This window comes from Canis lupus, chromosome 7 (genome assembly GCF_011100685.1).
Source record: "Canis lupus familiaris isolate Mischka breed German Shepherd chromosome 7, alternate assembly UU_Cfam_GSD_1.0, whole genome shotgun sequence".
Classification (NCBI taxonomy): Eukaryota; Metazoa; Chordata; class Mammalia; order Carnivora; family Canidae; genus Canis; species Canis lupus.
Window position 1 is genome coordinate 17,150,443 of NC_049228.1, and position 22,949 is coordinate 17,173,391.

A 22,949-nucleotide genomic window follows, 5' to 3' on the forward strand; every position below is an offset into this window, starting at 1 on the left:
CTGCAGTGTGACCATATCAGAAAAATGCCCCAGCCCTCTTGTATTCAACACTGGCTTCCAGGCCCTATATGGCTAACTCCAAGAGCTGTGCAGCATCTCTGTTTAACCAGATAGCCAGGAATATAGGAATCAAGATGGACTCATAGCGATCCAACCACTGACAGTCCCAACTACTGAAAAGATTGCTTAGTTACAAGGATAAGTCTGCCAAGCTCTGGTCCGTGGGTCCAAGCTTCTGACTTGTTAATTGCAATAATTATTTCTGCTTTCCAGAGACAGAATTACCTGCATAGTGACTTCTCTATGCTGTACAGATGAAATTTCCTCCAGTTAGCTATGTCACCTGCCAAATCACGTGAAGCTGTCTCATGGCATTAACAGAGAAGAATGGGGAAAGAAAAGGGCCTTCAGCCTCCCCTTTACTGAATCTGCCTCTGGTCCAGCAAGTGCCGTCACTTCTCTTGCTTTACCAAGTGAACTCAAAACCTCTACTGTTTGTCCACACGAATGCTTCCTAAAATCGTTTGTATTTCCTTGGTGTTGGTAGTGATCTCTCCTTTCTCATTCATGATTTTATTAATTTGAGTCTTCTCTCTCTTCTTTTTAATAAGGCTGGCTAATGGTTTATCTATCTTATTAATTCTTTCAAAGAACCAACTCCTGGTTCTGTTGATCTGTTCCACAGTTCTTCTGGTCTCGATTTTGTTGAGTTCTGCTCGAATCTTTATTAACTCCCTTCTTCTCTTGGGTGTAGGATCTATTTGCTGTTTTTTCTCTAGCTCCTTGATGTGTAAGGTTAGCTTTTGTATTTGAGTTCTTTCCAGTTTTTGAATGGATGCTTGTATTGCGATGTATTTCCCCCTTAGGACTGCTTTTGCTGCATCCCAAAGATTTTGGATGGTTGTATCTTCATTCTCATTAGTTTCCATGAATCTTTTTAATTCTTCCTTAATTTCCTGGTTGACCCTTTCATCTTTTAGCAGGATGGTCCTTAACCTCCACGTGTTTGAGGTCCTTCCAAACTTCTTGTTGTGATTTAGTTCTAATTTCACGAATGCTTCCGAGGAGCTTCAAACCAAAATGTACCCCCTTACAAAATCATGATGAGATCAGGAAATGAAAGGGAAACAATTTCATGGTTAGCTTGCCTCTCAATCCTAATGAGGTAGATCCTTTTACTACTCAGCTTTCCAAAGCTTCAGTAAAAAGAGGAGATGAGACCTAGCCAAGCTGTCCATCAAACGTGAAGCGACAAGAAAGCGTTTTCACACAAGCAAGGTTGTAAGTATTTACTTTACCCTCACACTTTCTCAAAAGTGACTAGCTGATGTGGAAGGAGAAGGGGAAGGAAGAAGGGATGAGGCGGATCATGGAAAACACGGAGGAAGTAAGACATAATTGACAGGAGCATCAACACAGAGAGGACAAGAAGGGGCATCCTAGGTTGGGGTGGATAGGACTGGCACCACTCAGATAAGAGTACATCAGAAGGCTCAAGGAGAGGGGTGCCTGGGTGGCTCAGTGGTTGAGTGTCTTCCTTTGGCTCAGGGCATGATCCCGGGGTCCTGGGATGGAGTCCCACATTGGGCTCCCTGCATGGAGCCTGCTTCTCCCTCTGCCTTTGTCTCTGCCTCTCTCTCTCTTTCTCTGTGTTTCTCCTGAATAAATAAATAAAATCTTGAAGAAAAAAAAAAAGGCTCCAGGAGAGACATCTTAACAAATATGCAACAAGAACATCTCACAAATCTGACCATTCTAACAGGGGTTTTAGACAATCAGGGCTTGGTTTTAGATTGTACTAGGAATAATAAAACTAAGCAAAAGAAAAAGTCCATTTTTATGTTGAATATGGAAGGAAAACTAACTATAGTTGAAAAGTGGCTCAGCTTGGAATTAGGTTTGCATAACTCTGACAACAAAAAACACTGGCCACTGACCTATCTTAAATTACCATGTGATTCTATCAAGAGGACTGGGAGTTGGGAAAAATGTGTTTGTCCTGAGTGGGCACAGAGAAGACAGAGAGCTAAATCCTTGTCTTCTATAGTGGACAGCCAATAGATGATGTCTAAAGTGAATCCAGAGAATCAAGAAGTAGCAACATGAGCGTATTAGTTAGAAACATGGATATAATATTATAATTCTCTCATCATCTGTTAGAGTTTAAAAGTTATCTGTCTTCTAGAAGAGGGACATGATGGTACAGGGGGGTGATGTGCAGGGGACTTCTGATTTTATAATAAACCCTGGAGGACCCTTTGAGCTTTTTCAACTATGTGCATGGATAGTTTGATAAAATATAAAAATTTTAAAAGGAAATGTGTTGATAATTAAGGCCTATAAAGGAATCTGGTACTCTCGGTGAAAGTTACTTCTGGAGAAAACAATTTTCTTCACCTTTGAAAAAGAATGGTAAATGAAACTCTATATCGAAGCTCTGAACTTGTGAAAATGTCAAACATTTTCTTGTACTTACATAGTACCTTAATGCTGCGGATTGATACGCTTATTTTTATCCTTGATGATGACACATCAGATTCAGAGGGGCTATGATTTCTCCAAGCTCATACAGTAAGTCATTAGCATGAAACTTTTGTCCCTAAAGAGCCAATGCCAAGTATCTTTCTATCTGCCCAGGGTTCTAAAGCCAAGCCTCGGAACCAGTAATAACTCTGAGTTGCCATCCTTGCACATGGGAAGCATTTCTGATTATCACCAGTGATGTGCAGGAGGCAGATCTCCCTGCCCGTCACCCACATCTCTTGCCTTTTTTGACAGCAGACGTTCAGAAGATGATGAGTTGGCGCCAGAGATGGCTCCTGTGGCCATGGTACAAAGCCCACATCCCTGGCCACAGTGGCAAGTGAACTCCTGACCTTGGCTTCACTGTAGCCACAGAGACTCGTCTATGACCCCCGTGCTCTCTCCTCTGGGGCTAGATCAGCAGCCACTCCCCAGCGAACCAGCACACTTGGATTGCTTCTTCTCTCATTCATCAGCCTCCATGTGGCAATGATTGGAGTCAGAAGTGAAAGGTTAAGGATCAAGGTCTGTGGTTAGATGGTCCTGCCAAGTACACGTCTACCCTTTATTGCCTTTTGGACTTTTAACAAATGATGCTTCAATGGATGAAACACAGCTAGGGAGCTTCACAGAGTGAGAACAAGAGAACACAAATCATCTTTCATCAAGACTCTTGCAAGGGAGAAGCGAAGTGCTTTGATTTGGATCTCCAAAGGACTGTCAGGAAAGCTCTTTCATTCCCCCAAATGACAGTCATTCTTTCCTGCCTGACTCCTGACATGTTCATAGTTTATACCCCCAATGTGATCCTTGGATTTCCTTTTTTCACAACTACTACTCATATTTCCACATGTGAAGATCTTGTCTCCCCAAGTAACACGGAGCCTAACATGATGCCAGGAATGAAGGCAAGGCCTAGAGTGTTGGTTCCCTCTCCTTTATTTTCTTAAAAACAAAACAAAACAAAACAGATTTGGGCCTTTCCACCTGTTTTCAATGTCCTGGGAAGGCCTATGGGAGTCTGACCCACAAAAAATGAAGTCTGAGTGAATAGGCCAAGCAAAGGACAGAGCTGAAAAAAATCTTATCCAGCCCGTGTCACTCTTCCAGCCCCAAATCCAGTTCTTGGTTTAAAAAAAAAAAAATCTTAATAATTTAGTGCATGGATCACAATACCACCTTATGTAATGACTATCAAAGAGGACTCTGTGAGGCAAGGGACCATTGCTGTAATTGTGAATAGTTCACTCTCTTGAAACATCCTTACTGCAAGCTCGGAAGCAAAGGGACTGGCACAACTCAAAGGAATGCCAAGGTCCTGAGTCTGGTTCCCATCCTGGAGAAGTCAGAGCAAATCATGGACCAATTGAAAAGAGGCAGTTTCCATTAACATCGACCCAAGAACCTTCATAGAAACTTTCAATCCAGATGAGGATAAGAACCCTGTTTCCGCCCTGACATGGGGCTAAAAGAATGCCTACACCCACATTGAAGCAAATGGTGGGTATTTGTCATTTCTAATAGCTGAGTAATATTCCATTGTATACATAAACCGAGAAGGACAAACATTATAATGTTCTCATTCATTTGGGGAATATAAATAATAGTGAAAGGGAATATAAGGGAAGGGAGAAGAAATGTGTGGGAAATATCAGAAAGGGAGACAGAACGTAAAGACTGCTAACTCTGGGAAACGAACTAGGGGTGGTGGAAGGGGAGGAGGGCGGGGGGTGGAGTGAATGGGTGACGGGCACTGGGGGTTATTCTGTATGCTAGTAAATTGAACACCAATAAAAAATAAATTAAAAAAAAAAAAGAATGCCTACACCTGGTCAAAGGGTCTATACGGCTCTAGCAGCCAAGGGGAAATAATCAGTTTTCTGCATTCCCACCAGATATTCTCATTCCTACCAAGTCCACAACTAATGAATGGGAACACCTATAGCTTTAAAGATGCCTGATGGGTGAGTTTTAGCTTGAATTCGTATTAACATTCTCACTTGCCTCAACTGCCTGGGGTCCTGATCTCATCCACCATAAGTTATATGGCCACATGAGTCTATTCGCCATCTGCCTGGTTCCTAAGCTCACTTTTGCTAGTGTTTAAGTGGCACATTTCTGACTCATTGATAATGGGACCCGACTTCTCTCAGGAAGGTCTGAATGACCCTGAGAATACAGCTTTGCTTTAGGAATGTCCTGTACCTTCCTGTTGAATTGCCACAGTGAATTAAATCCTCCCTGGCTTCACGTGCAGGGTGTCACAAGAGAAGTCACTTGCCCTCCTACTGACTTGTCTTGTTCAAAAACCTGCGGGACCCACTGGAAATGCTTCCCAGTAGTTCTTGAAAGATCATCGGCTCTACCTTTCCTTTCATGGGGACTGTGGCAGACTGCTGGTTGCCTCCATAAATCTGTCCCCTCCTCCTTTAAAGTAAGAAATCTGGGCTTTAGACTGCTTAGAATAAAGAGCACATGCTGAGCCCCGCTTACAGCTACGCGTTGACCTGTACCTAAGTTCTAGCTAAGAGGATATGCATGGACATGGTATGTTCAACTCCTTAAATGGAGGACTCCCTTCCCTCTCCAGCATTTACTCAATGGCTAGAATGTATCCATTCCAATGAGATAGCTTGGACAATGTGATTAAGGATGATACTCACGGAGGACGGAGAAGTAACAGAGGAGCCCAAGTCTCTGAACACTATGGGGAACGGAGTCACTATATCGGCTCAGACTTGTTTAAGAGATAAACTTAGATTTTTAAAGTCTGAGGTCTTTGCCAGTGTTGTTTTGGGCCTCTGTCAGAGGCTCCTAATGAAACAAATCCCTATAGTCAACAAAATGATGCAGTGGCACTGCAGAGAACCTATCACCTGCTCATGGCTGCCATCACCAGCACTGTCTCTCCAGCACTCAAAAACAAAAGAAAGTGGATTTCCAGAGAGAGTGGATGTCCAGAGAGAGTGGCTCTTGGTCATTGGTGCTCATAGGGACAGCAACAAGGAGTGTGCTGGTGTGGTTATTGCAAACAATGGTCTCTAATACTACCTGGGGGGGGAAAAGCTTTCTATAGGACAGTTTTATGAGAAGATGCACAAAACAAAGGAGCTGGTTATTGGCAGTGTTTCCATGGTGACAGTACAACCAAACACAAACAGTACCTGCTTGCCTGCTAGAGAAGGCAAAGACGATGATGTCATCAAAGGTCCAGGTATAGTCCTGGTGTGGCGGATAGAACATCAGCTTGTCAGAGGCTTCCTTCCTGAGGTCAATCAGGAAGGTGGAGTGAACCATGGGGACAGGAAAGCAGCCCAGCCTCTTCCATTCTCTAATCTGAACGTAGTCTGGGGTCCGTTTATAGAAGCCCTGTAAGACAGACACAGGTGGCCTTTGTCCTCTGACCTGAGGGTTTCATCTTTCCAGTCTTCTGCTAGGCTCACTCCTTCTAAGTTACCACCAGTTAAGGAGAAGTCCTCAAGCAAAGTCACTTCCATTCTCCTTATCTTGGCCTATGAATTTCCAGTGGAGCTCAAGAGGTGCTATATGCATAGAAAATAACACAGGGTCTTGTGATCAGAAATAATTTTGGTTTGGGACACCTGGGTGGCTCAGCGGTTGAGCATCTGTCTTCGGCTCAGGGCATGACCCCGGGATCTTGAATTGAATCCTGCATTGGGCTCTCTGCAGGGAGCCTACTTTTCCCTCTGCTTATGTCTCTGGGTCTCTCATGAATAAATAAATAAAATCTTTAAAAAAAAAGAAATAATTTTGGTTTCAGCGTATCTCTGGATTTAATGATCTCATAAAAGTATATATTATGCTGACGTACAATTAGATACAAAGTGGAAGTATTAAGAAGTGGTGGGACAGAGTAGTTAAAAGGACAGGTTCTGGCATCTGGCTACATGAGTTCAAATGCCACCTCAGCAACCTATTGTCTATAGGTATCAGCCAGGTGGCTCAACTTTGCTGTGCCTATGTCCTCATCCGTAAACCAGGAATGATGGAACCATTTACTCCATGCGGTTGCTGGTAAAAATTAGGTGAGGTAAAAATCTGAAAAATGCTTAGAGTAGTGCCAAGCACCAAGAAAGCATCAAAAAATATTGGCTAATCTTAAAATTACTACATTGCACGGCTAATATTTTTAATGCAATAGGTAGTACTCCAGTACACCTACAAATGGGGTTCCTTATTCACACAGTTCCTTATTCAGTCTTCTGGTGAAGCCACCACTGCTCCATACTCTTTTGGGGATTTGGCTTTTGAAAAGTCCTTCTGGATGAGCACACAGGACAACCAATCTCCTTACTCTGTGGTTTTGAACACACTGGCTTGGAATAACCCAGGTTGTGTTCTCCCCAGACTTAACTGTTCATTCAAAAAACATCAACTGAGTACTTGTGTTAGATGCGGGAGATTTAGGGATAAAATAGACATCCCCAATCTGAACCCTCACAAACTATGGAGTCCACTGGAGCTTACACGTCAGTGGTACCAATTGTAACTTGACCACTGCCAAAACTCACATCTGTTCCAGAAAAGAGGAAGATGGTATGATGTATGTATGAAGATGCTAAATGCATGTGGAAGCTTTGAAAGGCATTTCCAAAAATGTTCTAGGCGAATGAGTGTGAGCCAGCACTCTGAAGGGCACAGTACTCAGTGGATAGAGAACTTCTCACGTGTTCATCAAGCAGTCACCTTATTTTATGGTCACATTTTCTGTTGCAATGTCAGGACCCACCCATTAGGCCCTGCAGCCTCCTCTACCTCTCTGATGTCTCCTTCAGGGCCTGGGCAGGTGTTCTAGCTGAACTCACCCTAACACTGACCACATAATAACAGAGGGGGAGATGTGAGTTTTATGGTCATCCTAACCTTCCTTTAGTTGTTTGTCTCAGCCTACACTTAACCTCTTTGAGCTGACTTTCTTCTCCTGAAAAATGGGATAATAGCTGATTGGTCTCTCTCACAGGTGGTAGAATGGATGATGTGATAAGATCTATGAAGAGACTCTGACAACTGTAATTCATTATTGAAGTATCATTATTACTACAATATTTTCCTAGCCTTTAACTTAAGGATTGTTTAACATCCTTCAATTTATAGAGCATTCTTCCAGGGGATAAAGGAAACACTGGTTATTTGCAGCACTGCCCAAGAACTCATGTCAAATACAAAGTTCTAGACTACTTAGGAACAATATTCTCAGAATGAGAAGGTTTGGAAAACTCATAACAATGAATCATTGAATATCCTCAGGGTGAGTGGAAGGAAACAGAAAAAATAAGGGAGAAAAAGAAAGAGAGAGAGGATGAATATGCCTCCTGCAGACAAGCATAGGTGACAGATGTGTCTTTTCTTGACAAAAAAAAAAAAAAAGAATGATTTGGCAGTAATTCCTATTCTTGGCCAGACAACACCATGGTCATTTTGTTTTGGATGTGTTTGAAGTCTCTGCAAACCAGGGCCTGTCTTTAGCCTATGAAGTCTTTGGCTGTTTCTGTTCCTGCACTAGCTAGCAGAAGCCTGACTGAGGATGGTAGAAAGCCAAAAAAAAGATAGAGAAAAACTAGAATTGCCCCTAAGTTGCTCTCTATTTCACTGTGCAAAATAAGTGAGCACATTTCTCCTGTTTGCTTTTAATGATTAAAGCAAATAAGGAGATAATAAAAACCTAGAGGCTGCAGTTACTAGGGTAATCCACCCTTTTTTCCTGGTGTTGATGCATAACTCATTAAAAACAGCCCTCCAGTGGTTGTACTATGTGAAACACTGCAGATTATTAACTGAGAGTGTATGAATTTAAATGAACTTAATAAAACACTTTCTTCCCAAGGAATTAAATGTCTTTTATAAATATGAACTTAACGTCTCCTTAAGAGAGATGTGGATAACATGCATTCAAAGTCTCTTGGAACTGCAGGAAATAATCATAACTAAAAAGGAATGGCTCATCCAGCAGTGCACTAGAGTTACTGTTTGTTAAATTTTCAGAAATTTTCTAGGCCAGTTGACATATTGGTAGCTTAAAATCTGTTAAAAAAAATCATGTTAATTCCCACCATTCTAAAATACCACAGGCAGCAGCTTTGTATATTTTTAATAATTATATCTCCAAGTGGCTACACTGCAATTACTTAACCTTTCCCTCACTTCAACATTTAAGTTGTTTGCATAGTGGGAGTACTTATACTATCAAAACTGGCAAATGCAACCAATCAGGGCTTTTCCCCAACAGAAAGCCAGTTATTAAACATTTATCAGCACACCACCAGACTCATTCTGCATCCAAAACCAAATTAAATATAAAAGAGGGACTCAAATTTTAGCCCTTTGCATATAAGAACACATTTAACCTGCATTTTTTTCCCCTTGGTGTGGCTTTATTCTGTACGGATATATACTACATTGATCAGTTTAATTTATTTCTTTATCTAATTTATTAAATAGAGAATTAAAAATACAATCAGCCAGAAGCATTCGCTGTAATAGAGTTCTGGACTTCGAAGGTTTTACAATGAAAAAGAGAGATGATGGAAATTTAAAATTTTGTCTTTCACTTGAATTTTGTAAAAACCAGTTACCATAGCAGTTCTGATTATTAGATATCTTTGGAAATAAATTTGGCAACAATATCAAAGGTCATCAAAATATTTACACTCTACAACTCAGTAATTCTAATTCTAAGCAGCTGTCCTAAGGACATAATATTAAATACAGAAAAACGTACATTAGTAATCATGGTCATTATAATAGTTAAAAGTTGCAAACAATTTGAATAATTTCAAACTATGAGAATGGTTATGTAAATTGCATTATAGCTACTTGATGATATAGTTATTAACCACGTGCTGCTATCCATGATGTTAGAGTGGTGGGGAGTCACCCAATTTTTTTTTTACTGTTTTCCATTTCCAAAATTTTCTGTAGTGTTCTTATATTTTAACAACCAAAAAATCCTATTTAAAAAAAAGAATCTCAGAATCGGAGAGGAAAAAAGTATAAGCTCTAATGTTTAAGTTAAAGCTTCTAAGACTAAGCTCATTAGAAAAATTTCTTCCTAATTCATTAATACAAAAGAACTCATTGGATTATGCATTAGACCTGAGTTTACCACCTTTCCTGAACGTCCTTGCTTCTGTAACACCATGACACACACGTATCAAAGGAAAAAGTGAAGAAAAAGGCAAATGGTGCTATGGTTGATACATGGCTGCCTTGTTAAACCCGATAGCCTTAATTCATTAGCCAGAAGACTTGCCTGAGGTGTGATTCCGCACCAGAAATTAGAGTACAAGCCCCGAGACTCCAGCATGGGTGCCACAATGGTTTTGTTTTCTGCAATCATTAGATTGAGGGTCTGTGGATTAGTCAGGAAGTTGTCAACATCTATGAACTAGAAAAAGAAAAGGATAATAATCAGGTAAAAAAAATAATTTTCTGTACTGGGTTCAAGACTAACCCAACACTTCTGAAGTATCACAGAAACTTGCTCATGAGACATGGAACCAGTTATTTATATTCTCCTTACTGAAACTTGTTAAAGCTGGATGGCATTCATTCAGACAAAATACATTTAGACTAACTTCCACATGTTTAGCTCTACATAAGCAATAAATTGGTGCTACCATACTGGGTACACACTCAACCAGCACCCACCCCACACTCAGGTGAGTGGTTATTCACCACTAACAGCTTCCAAAAGCTCTTGAAGATTCATCCAGAAACACTCATTGAGTGCCCAAACTAGGTACCAATGAACAGACTTTTTTAGGTTGTCTATAGTAATGCCAAAATGGCCCTAAACAGATCCATCAATATCATTTTAATGTTAGAAGTAGATTTTTGTTGAAAGTACATTATATCAACTCATGAAACTTTTCCTGCTCTTAGCAGAAGTCCATGTTAATGCTGACTCATATACAGGGATGGTTTAACAATAGATTCTACTATATAAAATAAATAATCTCATTGAGCTCTACACTTAAAAAAATAAAATAATAAGTTTCTTGTTATGGATATTTTACCATGTGTGCAAAAATAATCAGAAGCTTTCATTCTTATGAAATCTGTTTACCCCAAATTTGTGATTCAGCATTTGTATTTTTCAATGACATTTAAGCAGCTTTACAATGTTAAATGTCATGAAGCTGAAACCTTATATGAAACTATTTGTATTGAAAGAGTGTGTGTCAGGGGCCTGGGTGGCTCAGTGGTTGAGTGTCTGCCTTTGGCTCAGGTCATGATCCCCAGGTCCTGGGATCAAGTCCCTCATCAGGCTCCCTCTCCCTCTGCCTATGTCTCTGCCTCCCTCTGTGTCTCTCATGAAGAAATAAAGCCTTTAGAAAAAAGAAAAAAGAAAGGGTGTGTGCCATAAAATATTGGGCTGATTTTTGTTGTGTCTACAAGATGGGGATGGACAAAGGTCAAAACTATTCCTTTTAGGAATCAGAGTTTAGTGAAAGAGCAGATATTGACAAGTCTAATGAAATCATATTTTTTTGCTTTATTGGTGTTATTTCCAGGATTGTACTGGAAAATGCTCAGCAAAAGAATTAAATATATTTTGGGGGCTACAGATGAAGAACTTGATCCCCATAAAATTCCTAAGAAAAAAGCCCCTGTCAACTTTCAGGAGGGAAATGGGGACTGTAGCAACTTGCTGCTTAGGACGCTGTCCTCCTTTCCATTGAGTTTGGCTCCTGGAGGACAAGGACAGAAGACAACCCTGGTCCCTAGTCATTAAGTCCAGCATTTGCCTGGACCACTCCCAAAGTTCTAAGAAAAGTGATGGAATCTCTTCACAGAGAGAAATTATGAGAACCCAACATGATTAGGAGCAACCAAGAGGCCAAGCAAGTGATTTGGCCAAGCAAGCCATTCCTTTGCCCAGGATTCCAAAGCCCTGACTGCTTCTTTCACTGGGCCATTTCTCAGGGCTATTTGTGAAGCTGGTAACCTTGAGAGATGAAGTAAGATATTTTCCCACAGAAAGAGCATGTCTGTTTACTGCTTTCTATAAAAGCAGTGGGTTCCCTTAGCTTTGGATTCCTCGGCTGTGATACAAAACCACTGTATGCAGAGCATCCATATGAACCCATGACATCACCTGTGTGAGAAGTGGGAGGAAAGGGAACTGCCATAAGCATGCTGGTGGACATGCTGCTTACTGTAAGTAATAATCCACTATCTCTTAAAAAAGAGGAATGACATTTCCCCCAAATCACTGAGGAACAAAAAGGAATGGAGTTTTGGAGGTGTTAATTTGAATCTTTTTTTATATCTGAAAAAAATGTCCAGAAAGTTATTATGAATCTTTCCCAATAAATCTCTTTTAAAAAGGGGAGGGTGAAAAAAAGGGGGGGAGGGTGCCGGGGTGGTTCAGTTGGTTAAGCCTCTGACTCTTGGTTTCAGCTCAGGTCATGATCTCAAGGTTGTGAGATTGAGCCCAGCATCAGGCTCCGCTCTCAGCAAGAGTCTGCTTGAAGATTCTCTTCCTCTGCCCCTCCTCTCTCTATCTCTCAAAGAGGTGAGTAAATCTGAAGAAGAAGAAGAAGAAGAAGGAAGAAGGAAGAAGGAAGAAGAAGAAGAAATCTTCCCCAGAGCATTCCAACGAACTAAAAGGATTCAGAGTTTCTTATGCCTATTGCATGAAAGAGATCAAATCTAGGTACCCCAATATTAAGTTCCCCAAGTTTTCCCTTGTGTCTTTATCAAAAAGTAGAAGAGGGGCACCTGGGTCACTCAGTTGGTTAAGCCTCTGACTCTTGGTCTTAGCTCAGGTCTTGATCTCAGGGTTGTGAGTTCAAGCCCTGCGTTGGGCTCCATGCTGGGCGTGGAGCCTACTTAAAAAGAAAAAAGTGGGGGAGTTGGTTCTTAAACAAAAGGTTGTCTTAATAGCTCCCACAGTCCTAGGTTTTGGAGAATTGATTTGGACACATTTTAGATAATAGTTGTCAAGAAATCAAACATCTGTTTTTACCAGAATGTAGTCTGACCATTTTTCCCTCGCAGTTCGAAGGGCTGCCTGCCGTAGTTTCATCACATGGGCAAACCGGGAGCTTGGCCAATGCTTTGGTCCAATTTCATCAGGGTAAGATCTAAAATAATAATAATGATAATAGTAATAGCAATAATAATAATAATAATAACTTATAATTATTTAGTGGCTATATATTTCAGTCTCTGTCCCAAATGTTTATATGCAGTAACTCATTTTACCTTCCATCAACACTAGGAGGTAGGTACTATTACTGTTACCATCTTCCTCATATTATAGATAAAGAAAAAGGGATTAAGTAACTTGTGCTTACTGTACACACAAATCCTTACATGAAATATTTCAGTGGCTTCTAAGAAGAATCCAAGGAGTCCTTCCAAGAATAGTAGCAACATTCTCTCCATTTCACAGATGAGGAAACTGGTGTAGTGTGGGTAAGTCATTTATTTGCGTAATGCTACACAGTTAATAAGGTGCACAGTCAGAATTTAAATCCAGTCATAACCCCAAAGTTCATGTTCCTAGGCACTTTTTAATATATTCTGCCATCAAATAAACTTAGAAATTTTGCAGCAACAAAATTGAGTTTCAAAGAAAAAAAAAAAGTTAAATTTACTTGATCAAGTATCAGTAGAGGATTTCACAGAGCCTAAAACACTGATCCGTCCCAGGTAGAGTGAAATCGTAAAGCAGATGCATGTCATTGGAATCTCTATCAACATCTACAAAACAGCCAGGGCAGGACTCTCACATGGCCACATTGTCAAGAAGGTTGGCATACCCTCAAGAACCCTTCTGAAAGCTTCCAACTGGTATGAGTATTGATACTGTCACAGTAGCCCAAATCTGGCCATCATTTCAAGTTCTTATAGCTGCGCTAGCAGTACCTTTGCTTTAGAGAATGAAAAATTACAAAAACAATGAGAACATTATATAAATAAGATTAATAAGTCTATGTCCTACATAGGGATTCTCTAAGATGTCTTTCCAATTATTGTTTCAATGAAAATCAGGTGAAGTCCTGTTTTTCTCAATATATTGCCCGCAAAATGCCTTCACCAATATTTTTCACACTGATCTTGACATACAATATATTTAGTCAAGATCTGGGAACAGAAAAAATTACCAGGATGCAAGGTAGGTATATAGTCTTTTTGGACGTTCTAGTTAGGCCAAATTCCATTATAAGAAACTCCACAAAAGCATTCAAAATCTTTTATAGTGTTCAAATTTCATTGTTAAATTTTGTTTGATATATGGACCATATGCTAGGATTTGAAATATATCTGTATATACATATATAATGAAATGATTATATAAAGAGACTAAAAAAGAGCTGTTCTGGAATGGCATTTATTATTATTATATGAGTTTGGCTTTCAACAAATGATTTATCCTGGGCAAAAATTCAGGCAATTCAATGTATTCTACTTCTACAATTTTTAAAACTAGATTGCAGTAGCCTTGGGAACATTTACAATAGTCATTTTTAAATACACTTATTCATGTTGTCATTCACTCATTTGTTCATCCAACAAGTATTAATTTAGTGCCTGCCAAGAATATAGCACTAGGGGAAAATATGAAGTATTTGTATACTGTAACCTCTGCCAAAGAACCCAAAAATCACTTATAAGAAATGCATAAATTACACAGTTAATTAACAAAGTTAGTTAAGGATATTTCCATGTCAAAGAGGATGATGAAGGAAATAAGCAATACAAGTTTCGAGAGAAAGGTAGATCTTTGTAACTGGAATGATTAGAAACAGCTTTCTGTGGTAGGTGGGATTTGGCATAAGAGCTGGTTACAAAGTCAGAAAGGGCCTTCCTGGAGAATTAACCAGCATGAGTAACACCTCGGGGTTGAAAGTAAAAGGAATATTCTAGACAAAACAGTTTTCTTTTGGGAAGAAGCAAGAAATACAGGTGGATAGATGTTGGTGTTAAGTTCATGGAATCTTTAAAAAGTGTAAGTCTAAAGTATTTGAACTTTGTTCTGTGAGTATTGGAGAGCCACCAAAATCCTTTTAACAGAGAAATAAACCATGTCATTAGTTTTTTAGGTAAGTTAATTTGACAGTATAGTATGTAGGATGACTTTGAATATGGACGCAATTAAGAAATTGCTATGGTTAAAAGAAGAAGTAACCTAAATCCCATCAGTAGGGGATTGACTATTCATTGTTATTATGATACATCCACATAACGGATACTATGCAGTCATAAAATAATGAAGAAACTCCTTAATTATTGCTATGGAATGATTACAAAAATAAGATAAGTAAAGAAGCACAGCATATATAAAACAGTATGAAAACTTTTCACTGTGACCCACCAAATATAAGAGACTTATACTTAAAATATGACTAATAATATCAATATTTTAAAATATATACTGTGGCAATTTATTTGTAAACTAAGGAATACCTGAACTTTGCTGGTAGCTGCTGGAGTAAAGAGGAAGAGAGAGCTAAGATCTGTCAAAGGAAGAAATGAAAAAAAAAAAAAAAAAAGGAAGAAATGGCAGATCCTTGTAATTTACTAGATACAGTGATAACCAAGAAGTCGTAAGTGCCTCCAAGATTAGACACCCAAATGGCTAGAAAACTGGTTAAGGGAAGTGAGATAGATAGAGTTCACAAAATGTTGTCTTGCTACTCACTCTGGTTCATCCATAGGCCTCCACTCCACATAGTGATAGAATCTCTGTACATTTTTCAACCACTCCCTGAGTATTTCTGTTGTATTATCCACATTGTGATCAGTGGCTGCCCTGCATGAGAGAAAGTACAGCTCAGTTGCCATCCAAAGAAAGAGGGGGAAATCCCAAAGACCCCAGAACAATTGAAAGGAGAATGACGAGTTCTGAGAAAAAAATGTATATATGAAAATGACATCCCTTATGGTCCAACCTAGACAACAGCTTTCTGAGGTGAGAGATACTGTTTAAAATCAATTTTGTGCCATTAGATCCTTAAAATAAGGCTCAGCCAATAGCAGATTCAATAAGGGGTTGTACTAAAACTGTATAAGCAGAAAATGCTTATTTATTAATCCAAGAGTAAGTTAACTAATCTTTTTGTAAATTTTCCTACTTGGCTTAATTTTTAGTTATCCAAGATATGAACTCTGCTTTTTAACTTCCCTGACAAGTACCATCAATACTAGCAATAATTTGCTTGCATTTTCCTCTCAAGTTTGTTTTCAGATCACAACAAAACTGCTAAATAGTAGTACTGTCATCACATACACTCAAGGGAAAAGCAACAGTTTCCAATATAAGACTCAAAACTCTAAATTATCTTTATCTATTTTGATTAATGTTACCATTGTTTATACAAACTAGAGGACCTTCAAGAGTCTTCAAATAATGCATACAAAACTTGTTTCTACCTTAAAGTTTAACAAATTGATCCACTTGTAAAGGAGCCTAACTCACTTATTAGAATGAAAATACTTTCAAATTGTATTGCCGACTCATGCTGTATATAACATATACATCTAAACCAAAGTTATTCAGAAAACTTAAAAATGAAGAAATATATCAGTCAATTGGAAAAGAGAAAGAAAGCAAGAATTATAAGCCTGGCATCAAATAAGGTGGAATTCTGGCCATGACAAAGAAAGATACTTTATAATGCTAAAGGACGCAATTCACACCAGAGATACAATAAATATGAACATCCCTGTACCTTGATATAGTATAGAGATTGGCAAACTTTCTTTAAGAGCAAGATAGTAAATATTTCAGGCTTGCAGGCCATACACTCTCTGTTGCAGCTACTTAAATCTGTTTTTGTAGCAGGAAAGCAGCCATAAACAATATGTAAATAAATGTGCATTACTGTATTCCAATACAGCTTTATTTACAAGAATAAGCAATGGATCTATAGGCTGTAGTTTGTCAACCCCTTTTATAATGGAAGGGATAGAAATTGCAAGGAAAAACAGAAACACCAATAAGAGATGTTAGCACACCACTTTCTTTTTTTTAAGATTTTTTAAAAATAATCTCTACACCCAACGTGGGGCTTGAATTTACAACCCTGAGATGAAGAGTACCATACCATAACACTTTCAGCTGAAGATGGTACAAATGGGAGGAAGTAAATATATAGAGGATCTACAGAACACAATGAGAGAGAAGACACTTTCTTCTCATGTTCATGTGGAACATTCACAACAATTGACCAACAATTACACTACACAGAAAGCCTCCACAAAATAGAAAGAATATAAACAACATTCTCTGATGATAAAACTAGAAAACTAGAAATTGGTAATAAAAAACAAAGAATTCCATCAAGAATTCTCTTTAAGACCCCCCTAAAAAAAAAAAAAAAAAAGAATTCTCTTTAAAACAACTATTGAGTACAGGAAGAAATACAAATCAATTTCAGAAATTCTAAAAATGAATTGCGAAAACACTATGTATCAGAATTTTAAGATACAATTAAAGCAATGATCACAGAAAAATTCAGTCCTTAAATCAACAAAAATAAGTGAGTTGAATTCCTGATAGAAAGCTACAAGAGTAACAAAACAAACATAAAGAAATAAATAAGGAAAGTCCAGAAACATAAAACAGAAAAAGGATAAAATAAATTAAAATTTTGCTTTTTTTAAAAAATTTATTTTTGTAAAATTCCAATATAATTAAAATATATTAGTTTCAGGTGTACAATATTGTGATTCAACAATTCTATACATTACTCGGTGCTCATCATGGTATGTCTACTCTTAATCCCCCTTCACCTATTTCACCCATCTTCCCACCAAACTTCCCTCAAATTTTGCTTTTTTTGAGGAAAATCAACAAAGCAACCATTTATTAATCCATCAAGACAACACAGATACATAAAATAAGAATTGACGAGGATGAAGGGAATATGATTGATATGAAAGAAATTATTCAATAACTTTGCACAGCTCAATTAAAAATAAGTTTGAAAACTGGATATAATGGACGATTTCCTAGGAAGATGCATGTTAGCAAAATTGACTTCAGTAGAAATATTAAACTTAAACAGAACAATTATCAAGGAAGAAATAAAGAAAGAGAAAAATAAAAGAAAATATTATGTCCAGATGGTTTCACAGGGGAATTCTACTAGATGAGATAATTCCAATGCTATGTAGCTTGTTCTCCAGGGCGCAGGAGAAACAAATGAAAATTCCAAATTATTTTAATAATGAAAGTAAAATATTAATATCGAAACCTGATGAAGATACCCACACATGCATGCACGCACACAATTACAGACCAATATCTTTTAATGAATATGCTGCAAAAATCCTAAATGAGGTATTAGCAAACAGAATCCAACATCCTATTACGAAAATATTACATAGTATAGGCTAGGATTGTTCATTATAAAAGGAAATCCATTAATTGATTCTATTAACACACCTGAAGAAAAATCAAATGATTACTTCTGTAAATGCTAAAAGCATCTTAACAAAACTCAACAACTATTCCTGATTTTTAAAAACCACAGTGAATAAAATTAAAACAGGAAGGAAGGAAGGGAAGAAGGGAAGAAAGCAGGAGAGTAAACAGAAGAGTCATGGAAAGATAGAGATGCCTGAGACTCTTAAAAGGGAGTAAAAATGCTTAGAATTTATGGGTAATTCAGCAGTGCCTCCTGGATGGAAAAGCCATGGGCACTCTCAGCAGTAGTGGTTCTCTGGGAACATGTAAGAGCAAATAAGAGGAGTGAACAGTGGTTGCTTCTTTCATATACAGGCAATTTCAGTCAAGAGGATTTTGTTAAACTCAATCTATGATGGCTTTGCTCTTCCTGCTTGAGCTTTTGAAAGTCGCTGCTTTTCCGAAAGTAACAAAATCTTTAAAGGAGGGAATATTCAGAAATGTTAAAGAGAAAAAAACAAATTGTTAAGCAAAGCATAGTGGAGCCCCATGTGACATAGGGAGTAAATTTCTGTAAAACACCAAGTAACCGGAAATTGTGTAACTTAAGTCATGGGGTATAGAAAAATGGGGGATAGAGATATATGACTAGTATCTGAAAATCGTATTTTATAAAATGGATATTTGAACTAAAACTAGCCTTATGGAAAATATTATTCCAAAAAAAATAGAAGATTAGGAGCTGATGCCAATTGCCAATTCCAACTACTTTCTTTTTTTTTTTTTTAAGAGTTATTTATTTTAGAAAGAAAGAGAGAGAGAGCACGAGTGAAAGGGACAGAGTGAGAGGGAGAGAGAATCTCAACCAGGCTCCACACTGAGCACAGAGCTCAGTGCAGGGCTCTCATAATCCTAATATCATGACCTGCACCGAAATCAAGAGTCAGAGCCTTAACCAACTGAGCCACCCAGGCATCCCTTGATCTACTTTCAAGTCTCTTCTGGAAATTAGATTTGAATCAGCTCCTCCGTTCAGAACAAGGTCCAGGAGGGAGGAGACCCACAGGCCCACCCAGAAATTCCACTACCTGGAGAGGGAGAGTGGTAATGTGTACAGCTCAGTGTTGAGGGACACCAGGTTAGCACCTATGGACAAAAATGGGATAACATAAGGAGGCAGGGAAGTGGGCCAGAAAGCAACATGGGGGAGGGGCACAGGCCCCATCTATGCTGAGAAGTGAAGAATGTTGGGACGTCCACTGGGACACATGGCTACCTGCCACCCATGTCCAGTGAAGTAGCCATGAAGGGCACTTTGAGAGTCAAACCACTCATCTCATGTATAGACCAATTCCTGAAACTCAGAACCAGCTTGAATGCCCATAGTCTTTGCTCAAAATATTAGCAGCAAGAGTAAATTAAAACAAAACAAAATAAAAAAGTATCTTGACTGCATGGTTAGCCAAAAGTTATGGGACTTCTACATTATTCCCAAATCACTATAAAACAGTGTAGGAGAATTCCTACAGCATCGACTTCTTTCCTTGGTTGTGGGGTCTTCACTACGTGGGGCCTACATTCGCTGTGCCCTCCCCGCATCTATGCATTTGCTTGTATGATGTATTTCATTGTATGAAATGTATTTTCCTGGTATCCAGACTAAACACCCCCCACTCTGCCTAAGTATCTGCTATTCACAGACATCCTTAGAAATGAGCTGCTTGGGTGTAGGCGAAGATAAAGCTAATTGAAAAATGGGAGCACAGATTTAAAATACTCTCCTTATTGAGGGGAAAATGTTTCCTATTCAGTTACTTCTGGAAATTGTGCAGATTCTCTTTGTTCTCAGGCTTCCTGGGAAAGGAACAAATCCTCCAGCTGTGGTTGGAGGTCCAGGGACACAGGTGTTTGAGGTGCGGGGCCAAATCTCCTGCACGATCCCGGAGGCAGAGCTGCACTGACCACACCGGCCTGCTGGGGAAGCCTTGCAGCCCCTGCTCAAGACCAATTGCCCTGCCTCCTCCCCCAACCCCCGCCCCTGCCCCAGCACCAAAAAATAAACAGAAATCCAGGCAGGGACTCCAAACTGCTGCCTTTTTCATCCCTCTGACCAAAAAAACAATGCATTTCCGCTTGCATATCTAACCAGGAAAGCATCCGGGCGCTGCTCTACTCAGGGAGTTGGAGAGACAGGAGCAAAGGCCCAGCTGCAAGGTCCCCAGAGGAAACCCGAGGCTTGAGTGAACAGCTCTATTTTCAGAGTCCCTAGAACAATGCGACAGTGTGGTGCCTGTCCTGCTGTGAGCCTCCCCAAGTAAGTAGACACAGAAAAGTGCCTCGGTGGAGAAGCTGAGGAGCTGAGGGGTCCGAATGTGTGACCCCCTTCAGGGGAAGTCGAGGCATCGCTCCCATCTGAAAGTTCCTTCCAGTCCCGTAGAGAACGAGCCTTGGGTCTGCAAGCCTTCTGCCATCAGACTGGGAAAGGCCCCCAGTGAGGGATTCCTTGAAGAAAACGAATGATGTGAAGAGACATCCAGAGAGGTGATGCACATATGATTTAAGTCTCTAGTGGAACTAGAAAACCAGGGTTTGTGGAAGCACAGCAGGCATCGGCTGGAAGACCATGCTCCCTGGAAGCTAAGCCCGTTCCATCTTTCCCACAACTCTCCAGTGTGGGGACACACTTAAATCAACGATACCTGCCGCCCCCCCCCCTTCCCTGGGTCTCTTTGGTGCAGGATAAGATAGCAAAGGTGGGCTCAGCTCCTGAGCCATGCCAGTCCTCACATAATTAATTTTCTTTGAATGCCCTGATGGGACAGTGGCTTCTCTTTACCTCTAAGAAGCACCAGGACCTGCCAGCCACTAAGAGGGAGCTCCACCTTTGGGAGAGCTGTGGCCCCAGTAGGCCCCCAGTGCTCGTGGTCAGTCCTCTCTCGGTGCCTTGGTCCTTGCTGGCTTTCTTCGGAGCTAGTATTTGAAATGCAAGAGCTGGTAGGAACAAGTGTGACACCCAACTTGGCCTCAGAGGAAAGTCTGGGCCATTACTCACCAATAACGCTGGCCGCCCATCCACTTTCTCTCTGATTCTGCCTCTGGTTCCTGTTTTCTTCTCTCTAGCTGTGCCCATCAGCAAAGGCCTATTGGTCTCAGAGTCAAAGTCAAATCAGGACAAAAATAAACACAGGCTGCAAATACAATCACCAGCACAGTGCAGGGCCTCTCCTTGGTTAAGGAAGTTCCCGGGGCCAGCAAGTGCATTGTCACTGTTACAGGGAAAAGTGAGAGTTCATGGAACAGACCAATAAATAAACATGTCTGCAGGATGATACAATTTGACTACTTGGCTGCACCAAGAAAACAACATTGAGACTTCTCTGGCAATGTCTACACACCCTGACATTTCTCCTTGTTCCAGAAGGTCAATTTTCATTCCCCGGTCTTGGCTCTTAAACTAACAGCTAACTTGAAATAATTAAGACTGACTCATTTATTTTTACCACGAGTCCTTCTGAGCTTGTGAGGCTTACGCTCACATTGGTGAGCATGGGGCCCCCAGAGCCATGTTAAAGATGCGGATTGGATCTCTCAGCAGGTGAGACACAGATGTTGAGGACACAGTCCTCCTGATTACTTTCATCTGCACTGATCCTCAGGGAATGTTCTCGGCTTCCCTGCTACCCCAGGAAGCCTAGACTTTTGAAGATGCAGAACAACAGGACCGCAATCCATGGGCCAGGATGAAGGCAACACTGTGCAGAGCCTGCTCTTTGCTGCTCCAGAACCTGCAAAATACAAACCCCAAGGCTCAAGGGAACGATGATGGAATGAACAACAAGGTTAGTCATCGCCTAGACGATTCATGCCATGACTAGTAAGTTGGCAAAATTGAATTTTCCGACTTGGGACTTCAAAAACTGAACTACCCTCTTAACCACCTCATGTTTTCATCTAGCAGGGAAAGACTCATCTGTGTAGAAAATAAAAGAGCTCCCACCTAAAAATAAGATTCCACTTTTTGAAGCATCTAGTGAAATTTATTTTCAAGAAAGCTCATGTCATCAAGTCTACCACCTTGGTCTCTGCTTTCAGGGAGAGCCTCACCAGAAGCTGCTCTGCCAAGGGGAAGAGATTTGCTTGGCCACTTGACAAAATATGCTGATGGATTCTTGCTTCTTGGTTACCATGTAGAATTGTTTAAAGACCTAGAACCTCTCTGCTGGGTAGAAAACTAGATCTGGATATGGGTAAGGATATGGACATGGTCTGGGGGGCTGGGGATTTCTCCCAACACAAGCCTTTTCCTGGGTCCTACCAAGTCAATTAGTAGCAGTTCTTCCTAATGAGCTAAGAAATCAGGAAAACTCACTCCTCACGAAACCCTCCTCACCAAAAAAATAAATGCTTCTACTCCCTCAACATCCCTTCTCGATATGTCTCATTTAATCCCAGAAACAATTATAGGCATTACACATCTGAAGACTGGGTAAGAGTGATGTTAAAAAAAAAAAAATCTGTTTCTGGAAATGCAATCAACCAAGGAATCAATTTCATTCCTAAAGGGTAGGAAAGAGAAATGGTAAAAATTGGCAATTGACCAGTTAAAAGTGAATTCAAAAGCCCAATGCCATCGTATTGACGTGAAGATGAACATAATTAAATATATTACAAAGGAGCCATTCCTTAACAAAGGAGCCATTCCTTAGCCTTCCTTTTAATTCTAAATGGTCTGCACCTGTTGGCGCTATGAACCCCTCACCTGTGTGTCATGCACTTATCCATTTTGAGCTCTATAATTAGAGAACTTAGCATTATTTTTATCTCTCCACATTATGGAAGAGAAGGCTGAGGATGAAAGGCTATGACTTGCACAAGTCATAAAAATGGTGGGTGTTAGAACCTGGGCTCAGATGCCCCATCCCAACCCTAGTGCAAACTCCTGCCACAGCACTCCCCCACGCAGAGTGGAACTGCACCTGTCAGATTAGAAGGAATTCTCTGCCTTGTCAAGGACATTAATCAACGGGACCAGTGGGATCATCTT

General features: G+C 39.9%; 1 protein-coding gene across 3 annotated transcripts in view; it reads right to left on the reverse strand.

The window, feature by feature from the left end:
* Positions 1 to 22,949, reverse strand: part of COLGALT2 (collagen beta(1-O)galactosyltransferase 2) — a 115,597-nt gene that overhangs the window by 27,034 nt on the left and 65,614 nt on the right. For 2 of the 3 annotated variants that reach the window (XM_038542283.1, XM_038542281.1), the window contains exons 2-5: positions 15,197 to 15,307; positions 12,515 to 12,632; positions 9,794 to 9,928; positions 5,688 to 5,892 (exon numbers count right to left, since the gene is read on the reverse strand). In XM_038542283.1, the coding sequence (XP_038398211.1) occupies positions 5,688 to 5,892; positions 9,794 to 9,928; positions 12,515 to 12,632; positions 15,197 to 15,210 (472 nt within the window). In that variant the 5' untranslated portion in view covers positions 15,211 to 15,307. Of the gene's footprint in view, positions 1 to 5,687; positions 5,893 to 9,793; positions 9,929 to 12,514; positions 12,633 to 15,196; positions 15,308 to 20,957; positions 21,410 to 22,949 lie in introns of those variants that run through there. The other variant, XM_038542282.1, reaches the window with a different exon arrangement.